General features: G+C 55.0%; 1 protein-coding gene across 2 annotated transcripts in view; it reads left to right on the plus strand.

Annotated features, from left to right (window-relative positions):
* PTK7 (protein tyrosine kinase 7 (inactive)) overlaps nucleotides 1–17,515 on the plus strand; it is a 34,623-nt gene extending 17,108 nt beyond the window's left edge. Inside the window, exons 2-20 of one of the 2 annotated variants that reach the window (XM_038130815.1) lie at nucleotides 4,992–5,285; nucleotides 5,834–5,936; nucleotides 6,443–6,633; nucleotides 7,262–7,409; nucleotides 8,334–8,464; nucleotides 8,697–8,963; nucleotides 9,185–9,318; nucleotides 9,710–9,845; nucleotides 9,958–10,077; nucleotides 10,210–10,359; nucleotides 10,598–10,748; nucleotides 11,112–11,239; nucleotides 11,526–11,738; nucleotides 14,782–14,937; nucleotides 15,120–15,352; nucleotides 15,909–15,989; nucleotides 16,070–16,221; nucleotides 16,296–16,474; nucleotides 16,679–17,515. In XM_038130815.1, coding sequence (XP_037986743.1) covers nucleotides 4,992–5,285; nucleotides 5,834–5,936; nucleotides 6,443–6,633; nucleotides 7,262–7,409; nucleotides 8,334–8,464; nucleotides 8,697–8,963; nucleotides 9,185–9,318; nucleotides 9,710–9,845; nucleotides 9,958–10,077; nucleotides 10,210–10,359; nucleotides 10,598–10,748; nucleotides 11,112–11,239; nucleotides 11,526–11,738; nucleotides 14,782–14,937; nucleotides 15,120–15,352; nucleotides 15,909–15,989; nucleotides 16,070–16,221; nucleotides 16,296–16,474; nucleotides 16,679–16,839 — 3,128 coding nt within the window. In that variant the 3' untranslated portion in view covers nucleotides 16,840–17,515. The remainder of the gene's footprint in view (nucleotides 1–4,991; nucleotides 5,286–5,833; nucleotides 5,937–6,442; nucleotides 6,634–7,261; nucleotides 7,410–8,333; nucleotides 8,465–8,696; nucleotides 8,964–9,184; nucleotides 9,319–9,709; nucleotides 9,846–9,957; nucleotides 10,078–10,209; nucleotides 10,360–10,597; nucleotides 10,749–11,111; nucleotides 11,240–11,525; nucleotides 11,739–14,781; nucleotides 14,938–15,119; nucleotides 15,353–15,908; nucleotides 15,990–16,069; nucleotides 16,222–16,295; nucleotides 16,475–16,678) is intronic. The other variant, XM_038130816.1, reaches the window with a different exon arrangement.
* Nucleotides 17,516–21,687: the final 4,172 nt, after the last annotated feature.

The following is a 21,687-nucleotide window of genomic DNA, read 5'->3' on the forward strand; positions in this document are numbered from 1 at the left end:
CATTGGGCATGGCCTGGATGTGGCCATTTTGGGGTGGATGGAAGCATGGATCTCCCACAGGGCTGGGGCTGTGGAGCACTGCATTGTGCTTCCAGCTGCCTTGCCTGTTGCTTCCCCAGCGGGGCTGTAGGTGAGAGAGGTGACTGTGCACTCAGCAGGAATCTGAGGCTGTGCAGCAGCTGAAGGCTTTGTGGTTGGGGCCGCATTCCCAAGCGATGTCGTTAGGCAAGGAGACCGTGATTTTCGGATTGTTTCAAGATGTAGGCAGCCTGGCCTGAAAAGCAGGGCAGGAGATGTGCTGCCGGGTCTCCTCAGCCTGCACGGTTCCTCTGCGGCACCCAGGTGGTGTTGGGCTGCTGGAGTGTCCCCAGGTGAGCCTGTGGAACTGGCACTGAGGCATTGAAGCAGGGAATTCTAGTTAGCACTTTAGCTCTGGAGAGCAGTCCCAAAGACATTCCCAGTCCGTGCTGAGTCTCCTGCCACATCACTGCATTAATGCTGTGGCAGCCTTCGAGGGGGTGGCTACCACAGGGCTGGATGTCCTTTACCAGAGGTGTGGAGAGTTCTTTGCTTCCTGGCAATCCCACAGGATTGAAAACTTACTCTGCAGAGCTTCAGACAGCAGTGACTGACTTCACCGAGTTGCTCAGAAGTCTGTGCTGGATATGGCTTTGTAGATTTTTTTTTGTCACCCTGAAATGCTCTGCATGTGCTCAGGCTGGAGTCCAGCAATGGCTGAGTCCTGGGGACATCCCAAGACAAAAAAGTGAATTGAGATACAGTTGTTAGAAACTAGGACTGGTAATGCAGGTATATTGGCATCACTGTTTTTCCTGGGAAGCTGCTATTTGCCTCCCTAAAAAAAATGAAATTAGTTTTGAGCAGAGTGTACCACTGCCTGAAGAATGCTGTGTTCCTGCACTCAGATCTTTGCCAGAAGGACGATCTCAGAGCCAGGATGGGATCTGAGCCTCCTCTTCTCTCCATCCTTGTGCATCCTACCAGTCCATGTCCCCTCCCAGCAGATGATTTGCTTTTTGGTGTGTGGGAATGATACCCTGAGGAGCTGTAGGTACCAATTGAACCTCCCTACACAATTCACTTAACCTTTATCTATTTCCTCAACAGGAGGGTTTTGCATTTCAATTAAGTATCCTTTGGGTAGCACACCACTGGGTGTTTTCGAGTGTGCTGCATTTCAAACATGTTTATCTAATCTGGCTGAAGCTTTCCTGAAAAGCTTTCTGTAGCCACAGTTGAGACAGTTTTAGTCCAGAAACATGTGTGGAGGGTTTCTTTTTCTCCCAGCCAGGGGTGGCTTGTGTCACATGCATATGCAGGGGCCGGATGTTTGCCAGCACGCACATTTGGGACTGCTCCATTCTGGCGCTGGCTTTGCAGGACCATGGCTGGCCCAGTTGTGTTGCTGGGGGAGAGCTCTGCACTAGCTCTGTCTTGCTAAGGCTGATGTGGCATTGCTGGATAGTTTTTGAGGTGACTCTCACTAAGGGAATCATTTTGCTTTGTTCAGCAGCTCCCAGCAATGTGTCCCAGCCCAGATGAGCTCATGAAACCACAGCAGAAGCTGTTGGGAAGGTGTCCAGTGTGAGCTGGGGTTGCCTTTGCTCTCTCCTCTCCTCCAGTGGCTGAGCCACACATGGCCATGGCTCTGCCACACAGGAGAGCTGGGAGGTCCTGCAGCTGCTGAGTGGAACAAACAAAGTAATTTTCTTCTTTATTCAGCACGGGTTGAGATTCTTGGGGCTTTGTACAGGTTTTACCCAAACTCTGGCATAATGGCATCCCACGCAGCAGCCCTCTCCTTGGACAGCTTCCTTGAGCCTCTGTCCCAAAAGCCCAGGAGGTGGAGGGGGGATTCCTGTACCCTGCTGACTGCTGCCTTTTCTTGGGCCAGGGTTGTGCAGCTGTTCCAGGCAAGTGCAGCAGTTCCCATCTCTGAACACAGGGCCCTGGTGCTCTGGATTGAAGTACTGTGAGAAGCTCTGTCCACCTCTGGGCTTCTGATGTCTTCCACCCCAAAACTCAAGTAGGATGCCTCTGGACCACATCTAGCTGCTCCTGGTCTTTCCTTGCAGCCCAAATGTGGTGCATGGTTGGGACAATGGTTTCCAGCATGTGTAGCCCGTTCACAAATGGCACCTCGGATGCTATTGTCAAACAAAACACGGGGTTGTGGCTCTTGCTGCACTTTAATGTTTATTTATCCCAGTTTGCCTTGTCACCTGTGCTCATGAGGTGTTCATGACAGGCATCTTGCTTAAGCTGATTGTGTCCATTTCCCCAGCATGGAAAACAACATTAATAATTCCTCCTGTTTCACCAGGGAGCTGGATCCCGGTGTTTCCTGACACCTGGTAAAATCCTTGCATTCCGTGTGGGACTTGTGCCAAGCCACCATCGTGTCCTCTGTCCACAGAGCCATGTCCTGCTCCCTGGACACGGGGCATGCTGAAGCAGCAGGATGCATGTGATGAGGCAGCTAAAGCTCTCGGCTGATCAGTGCTGAGTGAAGTGCACTTGTGCTGTCAGTGATGGGGTGAAAGCAGCTCTGTTGCTCTTTGGTGTTACATTGCTAATGCCAATGATTTAATGCTAGAAGTGCATGTAATTTAAAATATAACCTCTTAATACCCTAATGGTCTGCACCCTCAGAGAGAGGTGTCTCATCACCAACTCCAGGACTAGCGTGATCAGTAGGCTGACACTCCAAGAGCAGAACAAATCCATCTCCTGCATGAGCTTTGTGTACCCTGCCACTTCGCACGTGCTTTGTACCGTACAGGTGTGGTTTATGGACATATGCCTGGTGTCCTGAGGCATGTGTAGGGAAAATAACACACCTGGGTCCTGGAGGTTCAAACCTGAGTGGATTTCAGTGCTCTGTTCCCCTTTCCTCCTGCCCGTTTGACCCAGCAGCCTGTTCTGGTGTGAGCTCAGCTCCCGATGCTCTGGAGCTTTTAGGCTGTTGAGCGCATGGCTGTGTTTGGGTGAGGTTGGGTGGTTGCTGCCTTGCTGAGCGCTCTCCTTGGGACAGATCTGATGTGACACATGTTCCGGCACGTTGTATCACCTTGAGGCATGTGTTCATCTCGGGTTCATGAGACAGCTGTCACAGACTGATGGATAGTTCCTACCTTTAGGGGAGGGGCATGGCAGCTGCCCATGGAGACTTCACTGGACATGCTGACCCTTGGAGCACAGCATGTTGATGGGACTTGGCTCAATATGAGACCCAGGGAAACAGGACCATCAACAGGTTCCAGAGGAATGCATGGAGGTGGCTGTTCTGCTGCAGAAGTCAGGACAGCCAATTCAGAGTTCACAGCTCTGGCATCAGAGGAAATTCAGTTGGGAATTCAGTGACAGAAGGGTCACTGCGAAATCCAGCCCCTGCTCCTGGCTGATGTGTTTGGGACAGGTGTGAAGCCCTGTTTGAGTGCCTGTGTCAGTGCTTTGCTGCTGCTGCGAGTGGGGGAGCACAGACCAGCGCTGCAGGAAATATGTGGCTGACACCGGGGTGCCCGTGAGCAGCATTGCCTTGGCCCCTGCGCTGTGTAGCAGGCTGCAAAGGCTTTCCAGCATGGGAAGGGCTCTTGTGGCTTCCTGGAATTTGATGGTCTTCAAAATGTCTCTTTTGGAAAAGGATTCCTTATCCCTAGCTCTGTCTGACTGAGATGTGTTGTCAAATCGTATCCCTTCACCAGGCTTTTATACAAATGCCAGGTAGGAGGATGTGGCTGAGTGTCCAAAGAGAAGCTGCCTTTCAGCTGGACTTTGATACTGCTCATGTAGCTTATCCAGGCAACCACTTTCTGGAGCTGTTTCTCTTGCAGTGGTGGGAGCACACTGTTTTGACCACACTCTTGTTCATCTTCATTCTGAGAAGCTCGAAATCTGCCTGGCTTGGCCCCTTTCCCTGCAGAGCATGGTGCTGCTAACAGAGTCCAAGAGCCATCCTCATGTGCTGAATTGCCTTTTGTTTGCTTCCTTTGCTTTTCCAGCTGGTAACCAGAGCAGAGCGCCTGCAGGGCTGGCTGGGGGCAGCCAGCAGCCAGATTTGGGAATGTGTGAGAGGTGCCATGCCAGGCACTGCCCAGGGAAGCACTCTGCCCGAGCTCTTGCATGGGCATTAGTGTGTCAAGGAGGGCTCTTAGGGGTTTCCATCTCTATAGAGAGATGCCTCCAGCCCCTCAGGCTGACCAGACCCCGAGGACAGCTATTGCAATTTATTGTTTCCGCTTCTACTTGCGAGTGGGCTGAGTCACCAGCACAAGTTTGTGGTGTCCCTGTTGCATCCTCCTCTGCTGTGTTCCAGCAGCTGCTGTGTTTATTCACATAATAATCCTTGTTCCACACCAGTGTTTCTCTGGGGCTGTGGAGGTGAGTCAGAGGCATAGTCCCGAGGAGAGGGACTTTGAGGAAAACCTAGAAACAGTCTGTGCATGTTTCTGATCAGGGACAATCGTGATGCAAGGCTGGAAATTAGGACACATCCCAAAAAACAGGACAAGAAGCACGCGAAGAAACATTGCAAGTGCCCAGGAAACTGCTTGCTCTCCAGGGCTTTGGTGATTGCCTTCCTGGCTCATACATTGCAAGACACCTTTCTGTTCAGGCTGGAAGTGTGACATTCAGTGGTGGACATGGGAGTGGTCCAGGGACCCAGCAGTGGGTCATGGGAGCTCCCTCTTAATGCCCCTGTTCCCTGGGAGCAGAGGGCCCTCTTTGGCTGTGGCAAGCTCAGGCAGCCCTGTTCCAGTGATTGCTGCAGACAGGCTTAAAGCGGCTGTGCTGGCATCCAAGCACAGATCTGTTAAAACTCCGAATGAGCTTTGACAGATGTGCTTTGAGCTGTGTTTCTCCTAACATGGCTCTGACTGTCTGGAGACCCTTGAGAACGACACATGCTTACCTGATGCACTCTCCTCCTTCCCTTGCTCTAAATATGCCCTTCCTTTTCTGTCCTGCAGCCGTGGGGACCCAGGCAAGCATTCTTTTCACGAAAGAGCCGTACTCCCAGGATGCCCTGCACGGCCGCAGCGCCATCCTCCGCTGCGAGGTGAAGGAGCCGGCGGACGTGGAGTTCGAGTGGCTGCAGAACGGGCTTCCCGTTCAGGACACGGAGCAGCGCTTCAAGGAAGGCAGCAACCTCCAGTTCGCCGCCGTGGATCGGCACCGGGACGCCGGGGTCTTCCAGTGCCTGGCGAGGAACGTGCTCACCGGGGAGGAGGCACGCACGGCCAACGCCTCCTTCAACATCAAGTGTGAGTGTGGGGCGAACGCAACTGGGCACGCACCGCAGCCTGGGGCTGCCCATGGTGCACGGGGAAAAGCATTCTCTTGGGAGGGCACGAGGCTGGAAGTAGTTTTTCCAGGCTGTCTGCTAATGCTTGTGTGGGTCAGACAGGGATCGGACGGCTTGGGCTGCTCAAGTAGGATTCCTGTCCAGCTGCTATGTCCATCCTGCCCTGCAGTCCTCTTGTGTCTTCTGGTGTCCCCGAGGCTGTCAGAGATGCTTTCTCCTTTGCTGTTTGTGCATATGAAACTGGGACATTGCTGCAGCAAGCGTGTCCTGGGCACTGCAGATCCTTTCAGAACTCACCTTAACCCTCAAGGAACAGCTGCGTATGACAGAGTGGGATCTCTGCAGTATGGGTGTCTCTTTACTCCACGCTGGCTTGAGGGCATATGTATCTCTAAGCGTGCTTGTGCCCTTTCTGCCTCCTCTGGTTATCAGTGACTCACCAGTAACCACCACCTGGGCTCTGTAGGTTTGGAGAGCCAGCTGTATTGGTGTTCTTTGATCCCACAGGGATTGAGACAGGCAGTGTGGTTCTGAAGCAGCCGGCCAGCGTAGCTGAGATCCAGCCCTCCTCCACAGTGGTGCTGCGGTGTCACATCGATGGCCACCCACGGTAAGGGTTGCCTCCTGAGGAGTGGACCCTGCCAGGGGCCCCTGCACCTTGGCTGTGTGGTCTCTTTCTCTCTCTCTCTCTATATCCCCCTCCCTCTTCCCCGCCACCTTTTTCTTTCTGCTCCTCCCCCACCTCCCCTCCTCTCTCCCGCAAGAATTCAGTAGAGTCAGGGAAGGCGAAAGGCAGGATTGAGCCTGTGCTGAGCGCCGTGGGAGAAGGCAAACGGCTTCCCCAGAGCCGCCTAGCGAGGAGCACAGTAAGGATGGGCTGTCACAGTCCAGTTGCTGAGCTGCTTGGTGTGCTGCAGTCACTCTCCGTCGCTTCCCACTCGTGTCCCGTCCACTTTGGCTGCATGTCTCATGGCTTCGTGTCTGTGTCGGGGCCGGCAGCGGGGACGGAGAGCCAGGGACATGGGCCATCTCTGGGCTGTCTCCTCCGCACACCTGCTCTCGGGGCAGCCCTGACGGTGCCGTGCCCCTGGTCACCCGCTCGCCCCTGTCTCGCAGCCCCACGTGGCAGTGGTTTCGGGATGGCGGCCCCCTCCCGGACAGCCACAGCAGCTACTCTGTCAGCAACAAGGAGCGGACGCTGACCCTGCAGAGCGCCAGCCCCGATGACAACGGGCTCTACTACTGCTGCGCCCGCAGCGCCGTCGGCTTCGTCTGCAGCCACAACAACTTCACGCTCAATGTCATCGGTGAGTTGTGTCCCAGCTGTCACGCTGCCCTGCTCACAGCCTCCCCTCTGCTGCACGGGGAACCTCGGGCTAGTGTGACCTTCCTCTGTGCAAAGTTTCTGGGCAGAGACGGACCCGACAAATCCTGGCTAGGCTGGAGCCCAGCCCTGTTTGAGTGTGTTAATTCGCCCCTGTGTCTTTCTGGAGCAGATTTATGCTGTCTTCTTTTGTAATGGAGCACTCTGGAGGCTGTAGGTGCTTCTGCTTTTGCTGATGTCATTGCCATGTGGGTAGATGCCCTGTTGGCATTTGGAGGCAAGACTTAAGGAGGGCAAGAATTGTCAACATTAGAGGAGTATTTGGAACTGGACAGGGGAGTTGTGCTGTCCAGTGTCAGCTTTCATCTGTTCACTAGGAGCCAGGGTGCTCAGGGCCTTGCTGGAAACAGAAGGGGTTTTCCCCTTCTGAGCAGCTGCCACATGCAGTCCTGGGCTCTGAGTCCCTAACTCCAGCTGTGCTGGCACATTTGCCTCCTTTGGGCTTGCAGGGTGCACCCAGCTCTTGTTTGAGTTTTTCCCAGAGCACTGGTGTGGGGGACACCACAGGCCCCTCTATCCCTCTCACCCTCCTGTGGTCTCTGCCATTGCAGACGAGAGCTTTCCTCAGGCAGTGATCGTCCCGCAGGACCTCATCGTGACCAAGAACGAAGAGGCCATGTTTGACTGCCAGTTTGCAGCTGTGCCCCCTCCCACCCAGGAATGGCTCTTTGAGGACAACCCTGTCACCAACAGATCCAAGTAATAGGGACCCCAGTGATGTGGGCAGGGCTGGGAGGAGAGGGGCACTGTGTTCCAGAAGAGAGAGATCAAACCCTGCCTGTACATGAGGGCAAGCACGCCGCATCAGAGTGGTCATGGGGATTGGTTTCTCAGCTCTGGTTTGGGTTTAGCAGGGACTTGGTCCTTGTGCATGGCATTTACACGAACAGGACTCAGGGAGCAGTTTGTCCTTGCACAAATCTGGGGCTGTAAGTTCTAGATGCCCATGCATGATGGCCCCACAGTTTGGGATGTCTCTCAGCCCCAGATGTGGTGATTCTATGGAGCCAGGGAAGCTCAAGTTCCAGACGCCCACCTGGGGCAATTCACAGTCAGGGATGTGTCCCAGTACTAGATGCCAACACAATCCCCAGACTTGGAAACGCCTCCCAGCCCCCAACATCTGCACAGCAAGGAGGGCCCATGGCTCTCCTGCACTTCCACATCCAAGTGCAAGGTGATCCCCAGAGCCAGGAGTGTTTCTAAGCCCCCAGACAGCCTAAGCATGGGGCAGTCTGCAGAGCAGGGACAGCGATCCTGGAGCTGGGATGTGTCTCTTCCAGACTCTGGAAAGCAAGCAGTGCCATCTGGGTGCTGGCAGCCCCCGGGCGCCACCTTGTGTCCCCTTCCCCTTCTCCTGGCTCTCTGTGCTCCCAGAGCTGCCTCGTGCTTGCTGATGCGTTTTTTGGTGGGAGCCAGCTCTTCACCGAGAAAAAAACTTCTACGAGCTCATTTCCTCCATGAACAATGTGTCCCAACCATCTCCTTGTTTACATGTGGTGGGAAGCTTTGGCATGGCACCCTCCCGGTTTCACGGGCTCATGCAGGACATCTCAGCGCTGTAGCTCTGGCCCATGTCCTGCAGAGATGCCCACTGAGCCCTTCCTCTCCCCACGTGCCCAGGACCACCGTGTTTGCCAATGGCTCCCTGCTGATCACCCAGGTGAGGGCTCGCAGCACCGGTGTCTACAAGTGCGTTGGCCACGGGCAGAGGGGGAAATCTCTTGTGCTGAAGGCAACTCTGCGGCTGGCAGGTGAGGTCCTGGGGCTGGTGACAGTGTGGGCAGTGGGTCCCAGAGTTCCAGTGTCACCCTGGAGCTATGTGACAATATAGCAGTGGGTCAGTACATGCAATGGTTCATCCTTGCTGTCTGGATGAGGGGAGCAAACAGTGTGTTGTCACCTTTAAATGGTGAGAGTGAATGATGGTGGGTTGGCTACGTGTTCTTGCCCTCTTTGAGCCCTGTGGTCTCTTGTTCTTCTCAGAGATCGAAGACATGGCACCCTTCTCCCCGAAGGTGTTGACAGCAAACCAGGAGCATCGCGTGTCCTGCACTGCTCCACAGGGCATACCCACACCCCAGGTCTGGTGGGAGAGAAACCAGGAACGAGTTCCCACTGCTGGCAGGGTGTACCAAGAGGCAGAGCAGCTCATTTTCACCAGTATCACCGAGACGGATGCAGGGATCTACACGTGCCACGCTGCCAACAAGGCTGGAGAGAAGAAACAGGAGCTGAGCATCACTGTGGCTAGTAGGAAACTTTCTGAAAAGGGTGGGAGCAGAAGAGGGGCTGAATAGGGGGTTAGGGTGAGCTGGGCAGCGTGGCTCATTACCTCAGTGATACAGAGAGGCGCCTCTCATGGCTGAGCTGCGGGGCCCCATGGCTGGTTGCACACTGCCTGTGTGTTCTGCACTGCTGCTGGCCAGAGGGGTGGTGAGTGGCTCTGTGTAACCCCTTGCCTTCGTGCCCAGCGGTACCCAAATGGGTGGAGATGCCCAAGGACAGCCAGCTGGAGGAGAGCAAGCCAGGATACCTGCACTGCCTCAGCAAGGCCTCCCTGAAACCCACCGTCACCTGGTACCGCAACGGCGTCTCCATTTCTGAGGTGAGGCGACAAGGCAAGCCCCTGTCCCTCATAGGCACGTCTGCTGAGCACCTGCTCTGCTGCTGCTGTTTCTCACCTTGTGCCTAGGCCCAGCTTCCCTGTCACCCCCACTTTGGCCATATTCCTGGCACTAGCTCCATCCTCCTGATGTGTGGGTGCACAGTTGGCTGTCTCTTGCCACTTGGCTGGCAGTCAGCCCTGTGCTTTTGGGGCAGGGGTAAGAAAAAGGTCCCCGCAGCTTGTCTTGGTTCTCCGTGTGGGTCTCAGCAGGGATGTGTTTATCTGAAGCATGGTGTGGCATGTGGAGTGTCAGCAGTGCCACAAGCAAGGGCTAATCCCAGGGCTGGTGGCAGCGTCATTTCTGCCCCGCTCCTTCCCCCGCTCTGGGCAGGACTCGCGGTTCGAGATCTCGGAGAACGGGACGCTGCGCATCAACAACGTGGAGGTGTACGATGGCACCATGTACAAGTGCGTGAGCAGCACCCCGGCAGGCAGCATCGAGGGATACGCCCGGGTGCACGTGCTGGGTATGCTGACAGCACCTCACGTCCCTCCCTTGTGGCTGCAGGCGTGACACTTGCGGCTCCAGGGTCTCCTGTGGCGGGGAGGGAGCCTAAACATCGCCTCTGTCTGTTGCAGAGAAGCTGAAGTTCACCCCGCCGCCTCAGCCCCTGCAGTGCATGGAGTTTGATAAGGAGGTTACAGTGTCCTGCTCAGCCACGGGCCGGGAAAAACCCACCATCCAGTGGACTAAGACAGGTCAGGATTTGGTTGTGGTGTGCCTGCTTCTGACCTGAGGCCACGGGAACTTCACCTTGTCCCACCTCCAGCGTGGGTGAAGCAGCAGTGCGTCCTGCATGACCGCTGCATCCGTCCTCTCGTGTCCTGCAGATGGGAGCAGCCTGCCATCCCACGTCAGCCACAATGCTGGCATCCTGTCCTTCCACAAGGTGAGCAGGAGCGACTCGGGGAACTACACGTGCATCGCCTCCAACAGGCCGCAGGGCGAGATCCGTGCCACCGTGCAGCTCGTGGTAGCAGGTGAGGGTTCTGTGGCAGGCAGTGGCGTCTCCTGCTGTGCTGGCTTTGCCTGGGTGGCAGAGAAAGCAGGGTCTGCCTGGTCCCGAGCTGTGTCCCACGGCACTCGAGTGTTTGGTTTGTCAGTGCTTTGCATGTAGCCTGGGAGGGCACGTGCCACCGTGCTGGCCGTGCTCCCTTGTGGGAGCTTAGCACCATTCCCAGGAGCTGACAGCGTTCGTGTCGGCCTCTCTGCCTTCAGTTTATGTCACCTTCAAGCTGGAGCCAGAGCCCACAACGGTGTACCCGGGCCACACAGCCATGTTCCAGTGCCAGGCAGAGGGGGACCCCGTACCGCACATCCAGTGGAAAGGAAAGGACAAGATTTTGGATCCTGGCAAGCTCCTGCCCAGGTACACAGCCTCCATTCCAAACTGACACGTGGTGCAGCAGGACATTCCTAAGTATCCCTCATCCCTGCCCAGTATGAAGGTGCCAGCGGTGCAGTCCTGGGTTCGTAGCTTGGTGGGCACGTAATTGACTCCACATGCCAGGACTGGGACTCTCCTGGCCCCAGGGTTTCCCTTTCTGCCACAGCCTGCCAAGCTGTGATTGAGCTGCAGTCATCTCTTCTTAAGTGTTGCACAGCCTGAGATGGAAGCTGATGGCAGTGGGGACGTGGGGCTCAGGCATTCTGGGGAGGTGGGGCTGCAGGTGCCCCAAGCCTGCATCTGCCCTTTGGTGTTTGCAAAGAGCTCTGTGTGTGTGGTTGGCAGGATTCAGATCATGCCCAATGGCTCCTTGGTGATTTACGACGTCACCTCTGAGGACGCTGGAAAATACACCTGCATCGCTGGCAACAGCTGCAACATCAAGCACCGGGAGGCATCGCTGTATGTTGTAGGTAAGGAAGGTGCCCAGGGTTGGGACATGACCTCCTGGAATCCCTGGCAGTTCTAGGCCCTGCTTCTAGCTCTGGTTGTGCCTGCCAGGTAGTCACAGCAGCATCCCCACTGGAATGCAGCAGAGTGTGCTGTGGGATGTGCCCAGCATGCTGTGGCTGGGTGAGGAGGTGGCTACAGCAGCGGGGTAGGGGGCTTGGGGCTTTTCACATCCCTCCAGCACATTGCTGAGCAGGATTTGGGAAATCCCTCCATACCCTCTTGTGTTGGATGCTCTCTGCCCCGCAGACAAGCCAGCAGCAGAAGAAGATGAGGGACCTGCCAGCTACACACCCTACAAGATGATCCAGACCATCGGCCTCTCAGTGGGGGCAGCCGTTGCCTACATTATCATTGTGCTGGGGCTGATGTTCTACTGCAAGAAGAGGAGAAAAGCCAAGAGGCTGAAGAAGCACCCAGAGGGCGAGGAGCCTGAAATGGAGTGTCTGAACGGTGAGGCCGGTACGCCTGAGGGTGAGGGCTTCACTACTGCCCCCTGTCCCTGTGCTGGAGAGGCTGAGGGGCAGGGAGCTCCCAGGGAGTAGGACGACTCCTAACCCATGGTCTCGCTCTGTGGTTTTTGGCTGGTGGCAGAGACCTGCTGCCAGGTGAGAAATGGGGAAGTTAGTGTGAAACCTGAATCCCAGCCTGACATTGTGGCATCTCTGCCTGCTGAGTTGTGTCTCACTCCTGCATCCTAGCACCTGCACGTGGGATCACATGTCCCAGGGGAGGGAAGGATCCCTGTTGCAATGTAATGAAGTAGTAATGTTCTGCTGGCCTTTTCAAATCAGAGTTCAGCAGCTCCTGGTGCTGAAGGGAAGATGTGTCACTGAACTCCCTGTGTTATCTCCAGTGAGGACTTGTAAGTGGTGGGATGCAGTTGAGCTTGCTGTCCCTAATTCCCTGGATCTCCCCATTCATACTCCCCATAAATGCAGATGTTCCCACTCCCAGTTCTCCAGCACACAGCCACATCCTGATCACATGCAGTTTGCTGTGAGGGCCTGGAAAAACATAACTGCTAGGTTTGCCTCCTGGTTTTCTCCTTGCATTGGCACTTTGAGCAGAGCCAAACCTCCAGAAGAGAAGTCTGGCTGTGGGGAACCTCCTAGGAGCAGGGATGCAGGAGCATCTCAGCAGCTTTGTGCTCTGCTTCTGTCACCACTGTGAGATTTTTCAGTGGAAAAGTCACAGATAGCTCACCTGTGCCAGCAGGCTCTGGCCAGCATCCCCTTCCTGGGAAGGGATTTCTTTCAATTGTTTCTGAGGTGGTCTCAGGTTTTTATCTTGGCCTGTCTTTATTATATTTATTTTCTGCTAGAGTTTGCCTCTTCTTATTCCCTTCATTTGGAACCAGGTTAGCTGCCAGGCGCATTCTCATTCTTACAAGCAGACCCAGCTTCCCAGATGTCTGCACTCCTTTTGGATATTTCTGTAGCCTCTCTGGAGAAGTGGTTTGTGTTTGCTGTCAGCTCTAGTGGAGTTACTCCATTCACCACAGTCTTCAAAGATCTGGCTCTTTGCCTCTTTTTGTTGTGGTCCCTCGTTAGCTGGGTGACCCAAAGTATTTCAGCACCTGCCTAAGTACCTACAGGTGCTCCCTGGCTGACCACCAGCTGACTTTTCCAGTGCCCTCAGGATCCAGGCAGATTTAATCTCTCCATGGACTTGCAGTGGATCTTTGCTATGGATTTCCTGTGGATCAGTGCACTCCTAACCATCCAGTTTCTTTCCAAGGTCATGTCCTTGGTGTGCCACATCCTCTGTAAGGAGAGCTTGCTCTCAGTGTCCATGGCTGACTGTCCTGCCTTTTTTTTTGTTGTTGTTGAATACAGATGTAGCATTTGGGGAGGCTCATGGCTGTGGGGACTGATTTCTGTGCTAGTGTCTCTAGGGCAGCATGGCTGTGTCTGTTTCTCCAGGAGATGCTCCTGTGTCTGTTGCAGGCAGGTGGGCAAAGCAGGCAGCTTCCTTACACTTGGTTCCTCTCTGGACTGCTGGAAAACGAAGCCTCCTGTCCCTTTGTTGCCAAGTGCCTTGTTCCAGGCTCTGTGAAACATGGGAACGTGTGTTCTCAAAAGTGGCTCTTGTTGCTGCCTGCTGGTGCTGTCTCTCAGTGGCAGCACGCTCACTCTGCAGCCTTCAGGAGTTTTTTTGGCACAGTTGCAGTGGTCGTCTTGTATTATCCTCTTGGCTTCGAGCTTGTGGTCTTGAGACGCGATTAGTCATGTGTGCAGACAGCACAGGGTCAAACAGTCCTGCTGATAATGAGTGTAAAAACAGAGTGTAAGGAGCATCCAGCTTTGATTTATAGGATAAGTGGTGGTTTTTTGCTTTTGTCTTTGCAAATCTTACTCCGTCATGTGAGACCAGACAGATGTCAGTAGCCATGGCTCTCAAGTCAACATATCTCAGTGTTCACAGCTCCAGTCCTACCTGTGACAAAGCCACGGTCTCTGTCACGGTGGCCAGGCCTGCTCAGGATGTGCTGGTACCTGTCTTGCACACGTGCATTGTAAGCAGGCATGTACACACACTGTGTGATGCAACATCCTGTGATGGAAACAGGCAGTGGGACTCCTGTTGGATTTACCTCGTGCTGGTTTGTCTTATTTGTTAAAAATTTCCTATTGCCTGGCTGTTTGCCTAGTGCTTACTCCAGGAGCAGCTGAAATGGAGTAGTACAGAGTGATGCTGGAGGTATGTGAGTGACCCTAGCTCAGGGTTGTTCCCTGCTTTAAATTCCAACTCCTGCCATCATCTTATGGAAAGTACCACTTCCTAGTAACCGGGTCTGATGCAAGCAGTAAATACATTCAAAATCAAGGTGTGCCATCTATGCAGTCATTTCTCTACAAGCTGCCTATAAAATGCAAAGTTTTCTGTTTTCTCAAGGCAGTCATGTTTTGTCCTGTTCTCTGGCTTGTGTTTGTGCTAGGGAAATTCCTAGAGAAGTTCCTGTGCAGAAAGCTTGGGCAGTGCTTCCTAGCACTGCTTTAACCCAGGCCGGTCTGGTCTTACAGGTTCAGCACTTCCAAGGACATTCCCAAGGCTTGCTGGGAAGTGAGTAAGGAGCAGGTACATCAGACTGCAGCAGCTGGTGTCAGATAGACTTGAGAGTCTCTTGGGTATCAAGAGACTGTGGTTATAGTGAGCAGTGTCCATCTGCTCCACCTCTGCCTCACCCATCCCATCTCCTGCTGCTGTCCTGCAGGGTTTTGTCAATGGCAGTTTGGACGTAGCCACTGCTTGGGGGTGACTGAGTGGGATGGACAAGGCCAGATGGGGCTGGCTGGCTCTGGGACCAAAGCCATTGCTCAGCATCCGATTTCAAGGGTGGCTGCTGGGCTGCCAGAGATGGGGCAAAAACTGAGGCCAGGCCACTCTGCTGCCTGGGGCTGGAGTGCTTGGAGTGTCGGAGCCCCAGGAGGGGCTGAGCCCCAGAATAGCTTTCACTGTGTGGCCTGGCAGGATGCTGAAGCTGTTTGTGCTTCCCTCGCAGGCGGTGCTTTGCTGCAGAATGGGCAGATGACAGCAGAGATTCAGGAAGAAGTGGCCTTGACCAGCCTGGGCAGCAGCTCTGGGGCCAGCAAGCGCCACAGCGCTACCGACAAGATGCACTTTCCACGTTCCAACCTGCAGACAATCACAACCCTGGGTATGCTGGGCCATCCTGGCCTTGTCCCCACTCCGGCAGGAAACCTGTGGCTGAAACCCCAGCATGTCCCAGCCAGAAAACAGGATGTGCTGGGTACAGAGGGCTCTGCAGCCCCTGGAATGTCAAGCACACCTGCTGTCCTAATGCACGCTGCCTTCCCCTGTGCTTCTCTACACTTCCAGGCAGGGGGGAGTTTGGTGAAGTGTTCCTGGCCAAGGCCAAAGGCGCAGAAGATGGTGAGGGTGAAGCTCTGGTGCTGGTGAAGAGCCTGCAGACGAGGGATGAGCAGCTGCAGCTGGATTTCCGGCGGGAGGCAGAGATGTTTGGCAAGCTGAACCACGCCAACGTGGTGCGGCTGCTGGGGCTGTGCCGCGAGGCAGAGCCACACTACATGGTCCTGGAGTACGTGGACCTGGTAAGGGCCCTGCCAGCAGGGAAGCAGGGACGTGACAGCAGTGGGAGTGGGGCCTGCAGGTGTGGCAACAAGCTGGCAGCACAGGGCAGCCAAGGTGTAAGGAGACCAGGCTGAGCTTACTGCTGTTCCCAGCCTCTGGAGGAGTCTCAAGGGGAATGGGAGTCTCCTGCAAGACCTGAAGTGACTTTGTTCTCTACAATCTCATGATTTCTGGTTTATGTCCTGGACTCGGCTATACAAGCTTAGTTGTGGGACTCCATGCTGCAGAATGGCTGTGAATGCTAAGGGCTGTGAGGAGTCTGGAGTTTGTGAGAGAGAAATAAATTTGGGGGATCAAAAACCTGGAGATTTCGGGCCTGCTTGACCTAATCTTAGGCAGCGGAGGCCCAGAAACAAGATAGTGGCTTGCCCTACAAGGGAGAGACCAGGAGGACAGGCAGGAACCATGGATCAGGAGATGAGGATCTGTGGGCCTGCCACATCCAGGCACTGCAGGGACCAGTGAGCCTTGTCAGTATGCAGAGGTGCTGATTCTGAATTGCTGTCTGTCTCCCAGGGGGACCTGAAGCAGTTTCTGAGAATCTCCAAGAGCAAAGATGAGTCTCTGAAGCCACAGCCACTCACTACCAAACATAAGGTGACCGTGCAGCTTTGGAATGGCTCTGAGGCTGGGGACCCTAAGGAGGGCAGCCAGTGCTGACAGCTCTCTGGGGTCAGGTGTCTCTCTGCACACAGGTGGCCCTGGGCATGGAGCACCTCTCCAACGGCAGGTTCGTGCACCGGGATTTGGCAGCCAGGAATTGCCTGGTCAGTGCCCAGCGCCAGGTCAAGGTCTCATCCCTGAGCCTCAGCAAGGACGTGTACAACAGGTCAGGCAGCCTGACAGGGGAATGGGAGGGGATGAAGTGGCACCAGTCTCACTGCCTGCCTGTCCTGCCCACAGCGAGTACTACCATTTCCGCCAGGCCTGGATCCCACTGCGCTGGATGCCACCTGAGGCTGTGCTGGAAGATGAGTTCTCCACTAAGTCGGATGTGTGGTCCTTTGGGGTGCTCATGTGGGAGGTCTTCACACATGGGGAGATGCCCTACACTCCTCTGGCAGATGATGAGGTCCTAGCAGGTACGTGGAGTACCTCGTGCTGTCCCTGGAATTGTAGCCTACTTGCTTCACGTGTGATAAAGGGCGCCAGACGGGCTCAATGACAGTGCTGGTCTGGCTGGGGAGGCTGTCCCAGCCTGCATGGAGAACTGCTGCTCTCCTTGCATCCCCCAGGGAGGATCACACCCCTTGCCAACGGCCCTTTGGACTTTTCTTTCATGCCAGGTCTCCAGTCAGGAAAGACGAAGCTCCCGCACCCCGAGGGCTGCCCGTCCCGCCTGGCCAAGCTGATGCAGCGCTGCTGGGCCCCCAGCCCTAAGGACCGGCCCTCCTTCAGCGAGCTTGCCACCACCCTTGGGGACAGCCCAGCTGACAGCAAAGCCTGAGCACCCCAGCCCTTGCTGGTGAAGGATGTGGCGGGGTGGACAGGGGTCTGTACGTGCCTGGGGAGCCCCCGGCACTCCCACAGCCCCTTGCTGAGCCCCACCCCGATGCGCCAGCGAGCAGCTCGGCATCAGCAGCTGCTGGACTCGAAGCACAAGCCAGTGTACCCCAGCCCCACCCCCCTCCCCAGTGGGTCCCAAAAGACAGCCCTTGCTGCCTCCTGCCCCTGCCTGCTCAGCCTGGTGCCCTGAGGCTGCTGGTGTGGATGGAGCGCAGCTGCCCCTCCCACGGCGAGAGCTTGGGCGTCCCTGCTCACACATCCATCTCTGCCGGCCTGGCCCGGCTCTCTCTCCATCCGTCTGTGCTAGGCATGCCTGCCTTCCCCTGCCCCGTGGGGACAGGCCAGCCAACAGGAGCACAAAGTGCCTGGCATATGAAGGAGCTCACTACCTTTCCCGGTTACCCTGTGCCTTTTTTTGTACTTATGACTCTGGGCAGAGCCCCCTGTCTCCCTCTTCCAGAGCGCTGACTCCTCCCTACCATAGTATTTCTGTTACTGGAATGCAGCCTAGAGTGGGTTAGTTTGTTTGCTTGAGTGGAGGGTACTGCTGCCAAGAAGGGTTGGGTTTTGTTGGGTTTTTATGTGCTGCTCTCAATAAAGAAGGCGCTTTTTTTTTTTGGTTTTTTTTTTTGTCTTTGTAAAATACTGCTGTCAGATAGTGGTTTTCCTCCATGTGGCTCCTGGGAAGGGTTTGGGGCTCGTTCCTCAGGCATCTGTCTGCTTGGTTTTAACCCCTTTGCCCCCTTCTCAGGTGAATCTGAGATGCTGTTCCCAGCCCTGTGTGCCTTGAGGGAGCACTTTGCCTCAGGACCTGTTGTCTCTCTGGGCAGTCATGAGTTGCTCTCCAAGAGGGACTTGTCTCAAGAGAAAGTGTCCCTCTCAAGACTCCAAGCAAACAACCACTCATGGACATGTTGGTTGGCTGCCCCCACTTCAGGTATTGATTGGGTTTGTGCACCCACCTCTGTGGCCTGGGGCATGTTTCACAGCTCACACTGGGTTGTGGTTTTGCACAGGAGATTTCAGCTGCTGCTTCTTGCAGGCTGCTAGCAGGGCCAGGCCTGGATGGGGACCCTGGGGGCTGTCCTGCTGTCACATGTGCTCTGCAGCCCTCTCCTCTGCGCTCGTGGCCCAGAACAATGGCAGGGTCCTGGCAGTCTCTTGGGAGAGGAAAGGTGTGCACATGGTGTACAAGGAGCCCCAGTCCCCACAGCATGAACGTGAGCCAGGCCAGCATGGGCTTGTCCCTTGGGGCCAGAGTGAGGCACTGGGACCAGCAGCTTCACTTGGCTGCACAGCCCTGGGTTGGGGGGTTATATAGGCAGATCTGAGCTTTTGCAGGAGCCTGATGGGGCTGAACTGGAGGCAGTGGGCATAAGCTGCACAAGGGACATTCATTCTGGGTATTAGGGTAACTACTCCCCCTCAAGGGTAATAAAGGTATGAGTCCCAGAGAAGCTGTGGCATCTCCATCACCATCATCATCACCAGAGACACCCAATCCTGGACCAGGGAAGTCCTGAGCTACCCAGTGTAGTTGGCTCTGCTTTAATCAGGGATGGACCAGATATGTCCACTTCCCATCTCTGCTACCCGAAGAGGTTATGGAGATGCTGGAGGGGGGGGAAGTGCTCATTTCTTGGAATGTGCTAGCTGGCCCTGAGCTCAGATTTGGTCCAGGCTTGGAAACTGGGTGCAAGCAAGTTTGCTGGCAGTTGCTCTGCCAATTATCAAAAGGTGTTTGTCCCTTTTCCAACACTTGCAGGTGGGAGATATGGACTCTCCCCAAGCCAAGGTCTCTTGGCAAGCTAAGCTGCGGCAGTGGCTGGATGTTGGGCCCTCTCTACAGGAGGACAGCAGGTCTGGTTTGCTGGACCTGGAGCTCCCTGGCACAGTAGGCTTGGCAGCAGGTGACTGCCACCCTGACCTCTGGCTGCCTCCATGACCAGAGGGCCTGGCCACAGTGTGGGACTGGTGGCACTGTGCCTGCTGGGCAGACCTGATGGGGACAGAGGGATCAGGCTGTCCTTTCCTTCTACCCTTTGCAGCCTCGTGTCCTTCTTGCTGCTCCCCCAGTCCCCCCCAGTGTGTGTGCAACCCTTCTGAAGCGTGTGAGTGTTGTGGTGGCCCAGCAAGTGACAATTTGCTGTTGTTTGATGTCCTTCTGTTCCATTCTCAGTGTAGGTAGGAGCACTGCACTCCGTGGGCTGATTCCTGAGCCAAGCCAGAGAAGCAGGATGCGTAGCATGGCTAGGACCAGAGATTTTTTGGGGGTTCCACCCTTGTTCTGCCAGCTCTATGCAAGCAGGCATCTCATGTGGTTGGAGGGTATAGCATGGCAGCAGTGAGCTGGTTCTGTGAGCAGCATCAGGATTGGGGGCTCTGCATTGTCCCAGCACATCCTGGAGCTTCCATGGCCTGTCTGCCACGCAGTCAAGACCTGGTGACTACAGGGAGAGCACCCAAATGGAAAGTCACCAAAGCTAGGACAAGCTCCAGACCTAAAGAGTACAGAATGGTGGGGGTTGGAATTGTGTATTTTTGGGAGTGATGTCATGAAAAAATTCTGTATCATTTGGGGAGGGGAGAGATGTTGGCCGAAGTAATTGGAAACAGCAAGCTGAGCAAATGCAGTCCCAGCTAAAGGTGGTGGAGCAGAGCAAGGAATCAGAGTCCCTGCAGGAGAATGAGAGCACTTGGCAGTTGACAAGAGGTGGGATTCAATTGCCTCAGCCCAGACTGGAGAACACCTTACAGAAGACCATGTGCAGGATCCAGGGCCAGAGGGAGCCACATGGCTCCATCAGAGCCCAGGTCCACCCAGAGAGCCACCAGCTGTGACCAAAATGGAACATTTGCTGAACGGTGTAAGAGAACAGCAAGCAGATGTTAGACCCAATGAACAACTCCCTAAAGCATCCAAGAGATGCTCTCCGTAACGACTCCACAAAGACATCCAAACCAGACAGTTCAGGAAGTCCCTGATGTTTTCTCTTGCCCTGAAGTTATCAAAATTCCCCTGCACTGCTGCATCCTTTGAGCACCCCTGGTCCACGAGTGCTGTGCAGCTTGAGGAAAAGCTTCTTGCTTTGCTCTGATTTCCTCTGCTGCCCCGTGGCTCTTCTGCAGCTGTGTCTGTGTGTGTTTCCACTTGTGTGGAAACTAATGGACATAATTGTCCTAAGCAGCCTCACCTACAACTTCCCCACACTCCTGAGCTGCCTTTAAGCTCAAGCCTGTGCTTTCAGGTTTGTTTTAAGCAAGCTTGTAGGTGTTCTTGTTTTGGCCTTGCCTTCTATAAATGGTATATGTGGTAGCCTTATTCTACAGGCAGGATTGTGGCTCTATCTCACAACCAAGTGGATGCTGGATTGAGTCCATGGCTTGCTCTGGATGGTCCCTGGTGTCACCACCTTTTGCTGCTCTGCTCAGATACTGTGGGTTTATACCTGTTCGAGAGGACATGGGGTCACCCCTCAGGGAGCAGCCCCATTCCAGCACCCCTCTGTTGACCAAAAAAAAGCACATTAAGAAAGGCCATAACCTAGTTCTGCACGTGTAACAGTGCCTCTGTTCTGGTTGTTACTGCTCATGGAAGTGATCTGGCTGTTAAAAAAAGAGCAGCTAACTGTATTCAGCAGCAGTCAGAAAAAGCAGCTGGAGTACCAATAGTAGGAAGATCAGGAACAGGATGGAAACCATCACAACCCCAGCACCCAGCTGCAGTATGGATGGAGAGCTGGAAAAGGGTGAAGAAGCACTTGTTGCAGTGGCCTAGAGGAGGATTGAAAAGGGGATGTAGAGGGCTGGGGTCATGCTGGCAGCAGGGTCTGTCCTCCCGTGGAGCTGTCAGGCAGCTTGTCTGGAGAGAACTTTGGAGGACTTTTAAGAGACTTTTAAGGCATACTGTCAAGTGTTGTGCCCTAAAGCTGTGTAAGAACAGGGGTAGAAATGGGAATTTTATGATGTGGGGGTTGTGAATAAGAAAATCCCTGAAGGCTGGAAACTTGCTTTAAGCTGCTTTCAGTTGTCAGTGGCTGCTGGTTTGGCTAAGGAAAGACCTGCTGGTAACTTGTGTCCTGTGGGTGATGGTGGCCTGGGGACAGGGCTTGGCTCTCCAGCGTGGGTCTGACTGCCTTGGTGAGCCATTGGCATCCCAGGAAGCTGGGGCAGGCTGAAGCTCTGGGCCTGTTCGGAGCACAAGGACAGACATCTTGGAAAGCATCCACAGGATGAGGCTTGGGAAGGAAAGGACTGGAGCAGAAGGGATCAGCCAGCCCAGAAGGAGCCAGGTCTCACCTTTTGCCTGTGTAGACACTCTTGCAGCTTGGGCAGCAAAAGGCCTTGCAATTGGAAGGCCCAGGGAAGAGAAGGAGGAAAGGAGTGTGTAGCTGTCCCATGAGCAAGAGAAAACAGGATCCTGCTACCTGCAGTGAGTGCACACTTGTGCTAAGCGGGCAGACCGCCCTGGCTGCGACTATCAGATCCATGCGTTCATTGTTCCAGCCAAACTGGTGTCCCCAGCCAGGCTGAGGGTCCTGCTGCCCCTTTCTCAGCCTGGCAGGACACGGCGACGCCTCGGTCTCACCTGTGCCAGGTGTAGTTTGTGCTCAGCTCGAAGGGAGGGTGGCCAGGGCATGTGATGGGAGGCATGTGAGTTCCAGCAGCCCTGCTGGGAGCTATAAATGGCATGTGTGCTCACTGGAGGAGCATGGCTGGCGGGAGGAGGGGGAGGCGGTGGTGGCAGTGAGGGGGGTGTTGGGGTTTGCAGTTACTCCCTTGCTCTGTA

Source organism: Motacilla alba, chromosome 3, assembly GCF_015832195.1.
Source record: "Motacilla alba alba isolate MOTALB_02 chromosome 3, Motacilla_alba_V1.0_pri, whole genome shotgun sequence".
Taxonomy (NCBI): Eukaryota; Metazoa; Chordata; class Aves; order Passeriformes; family Motacillidae; genus Motacilla; species Motacilla alba.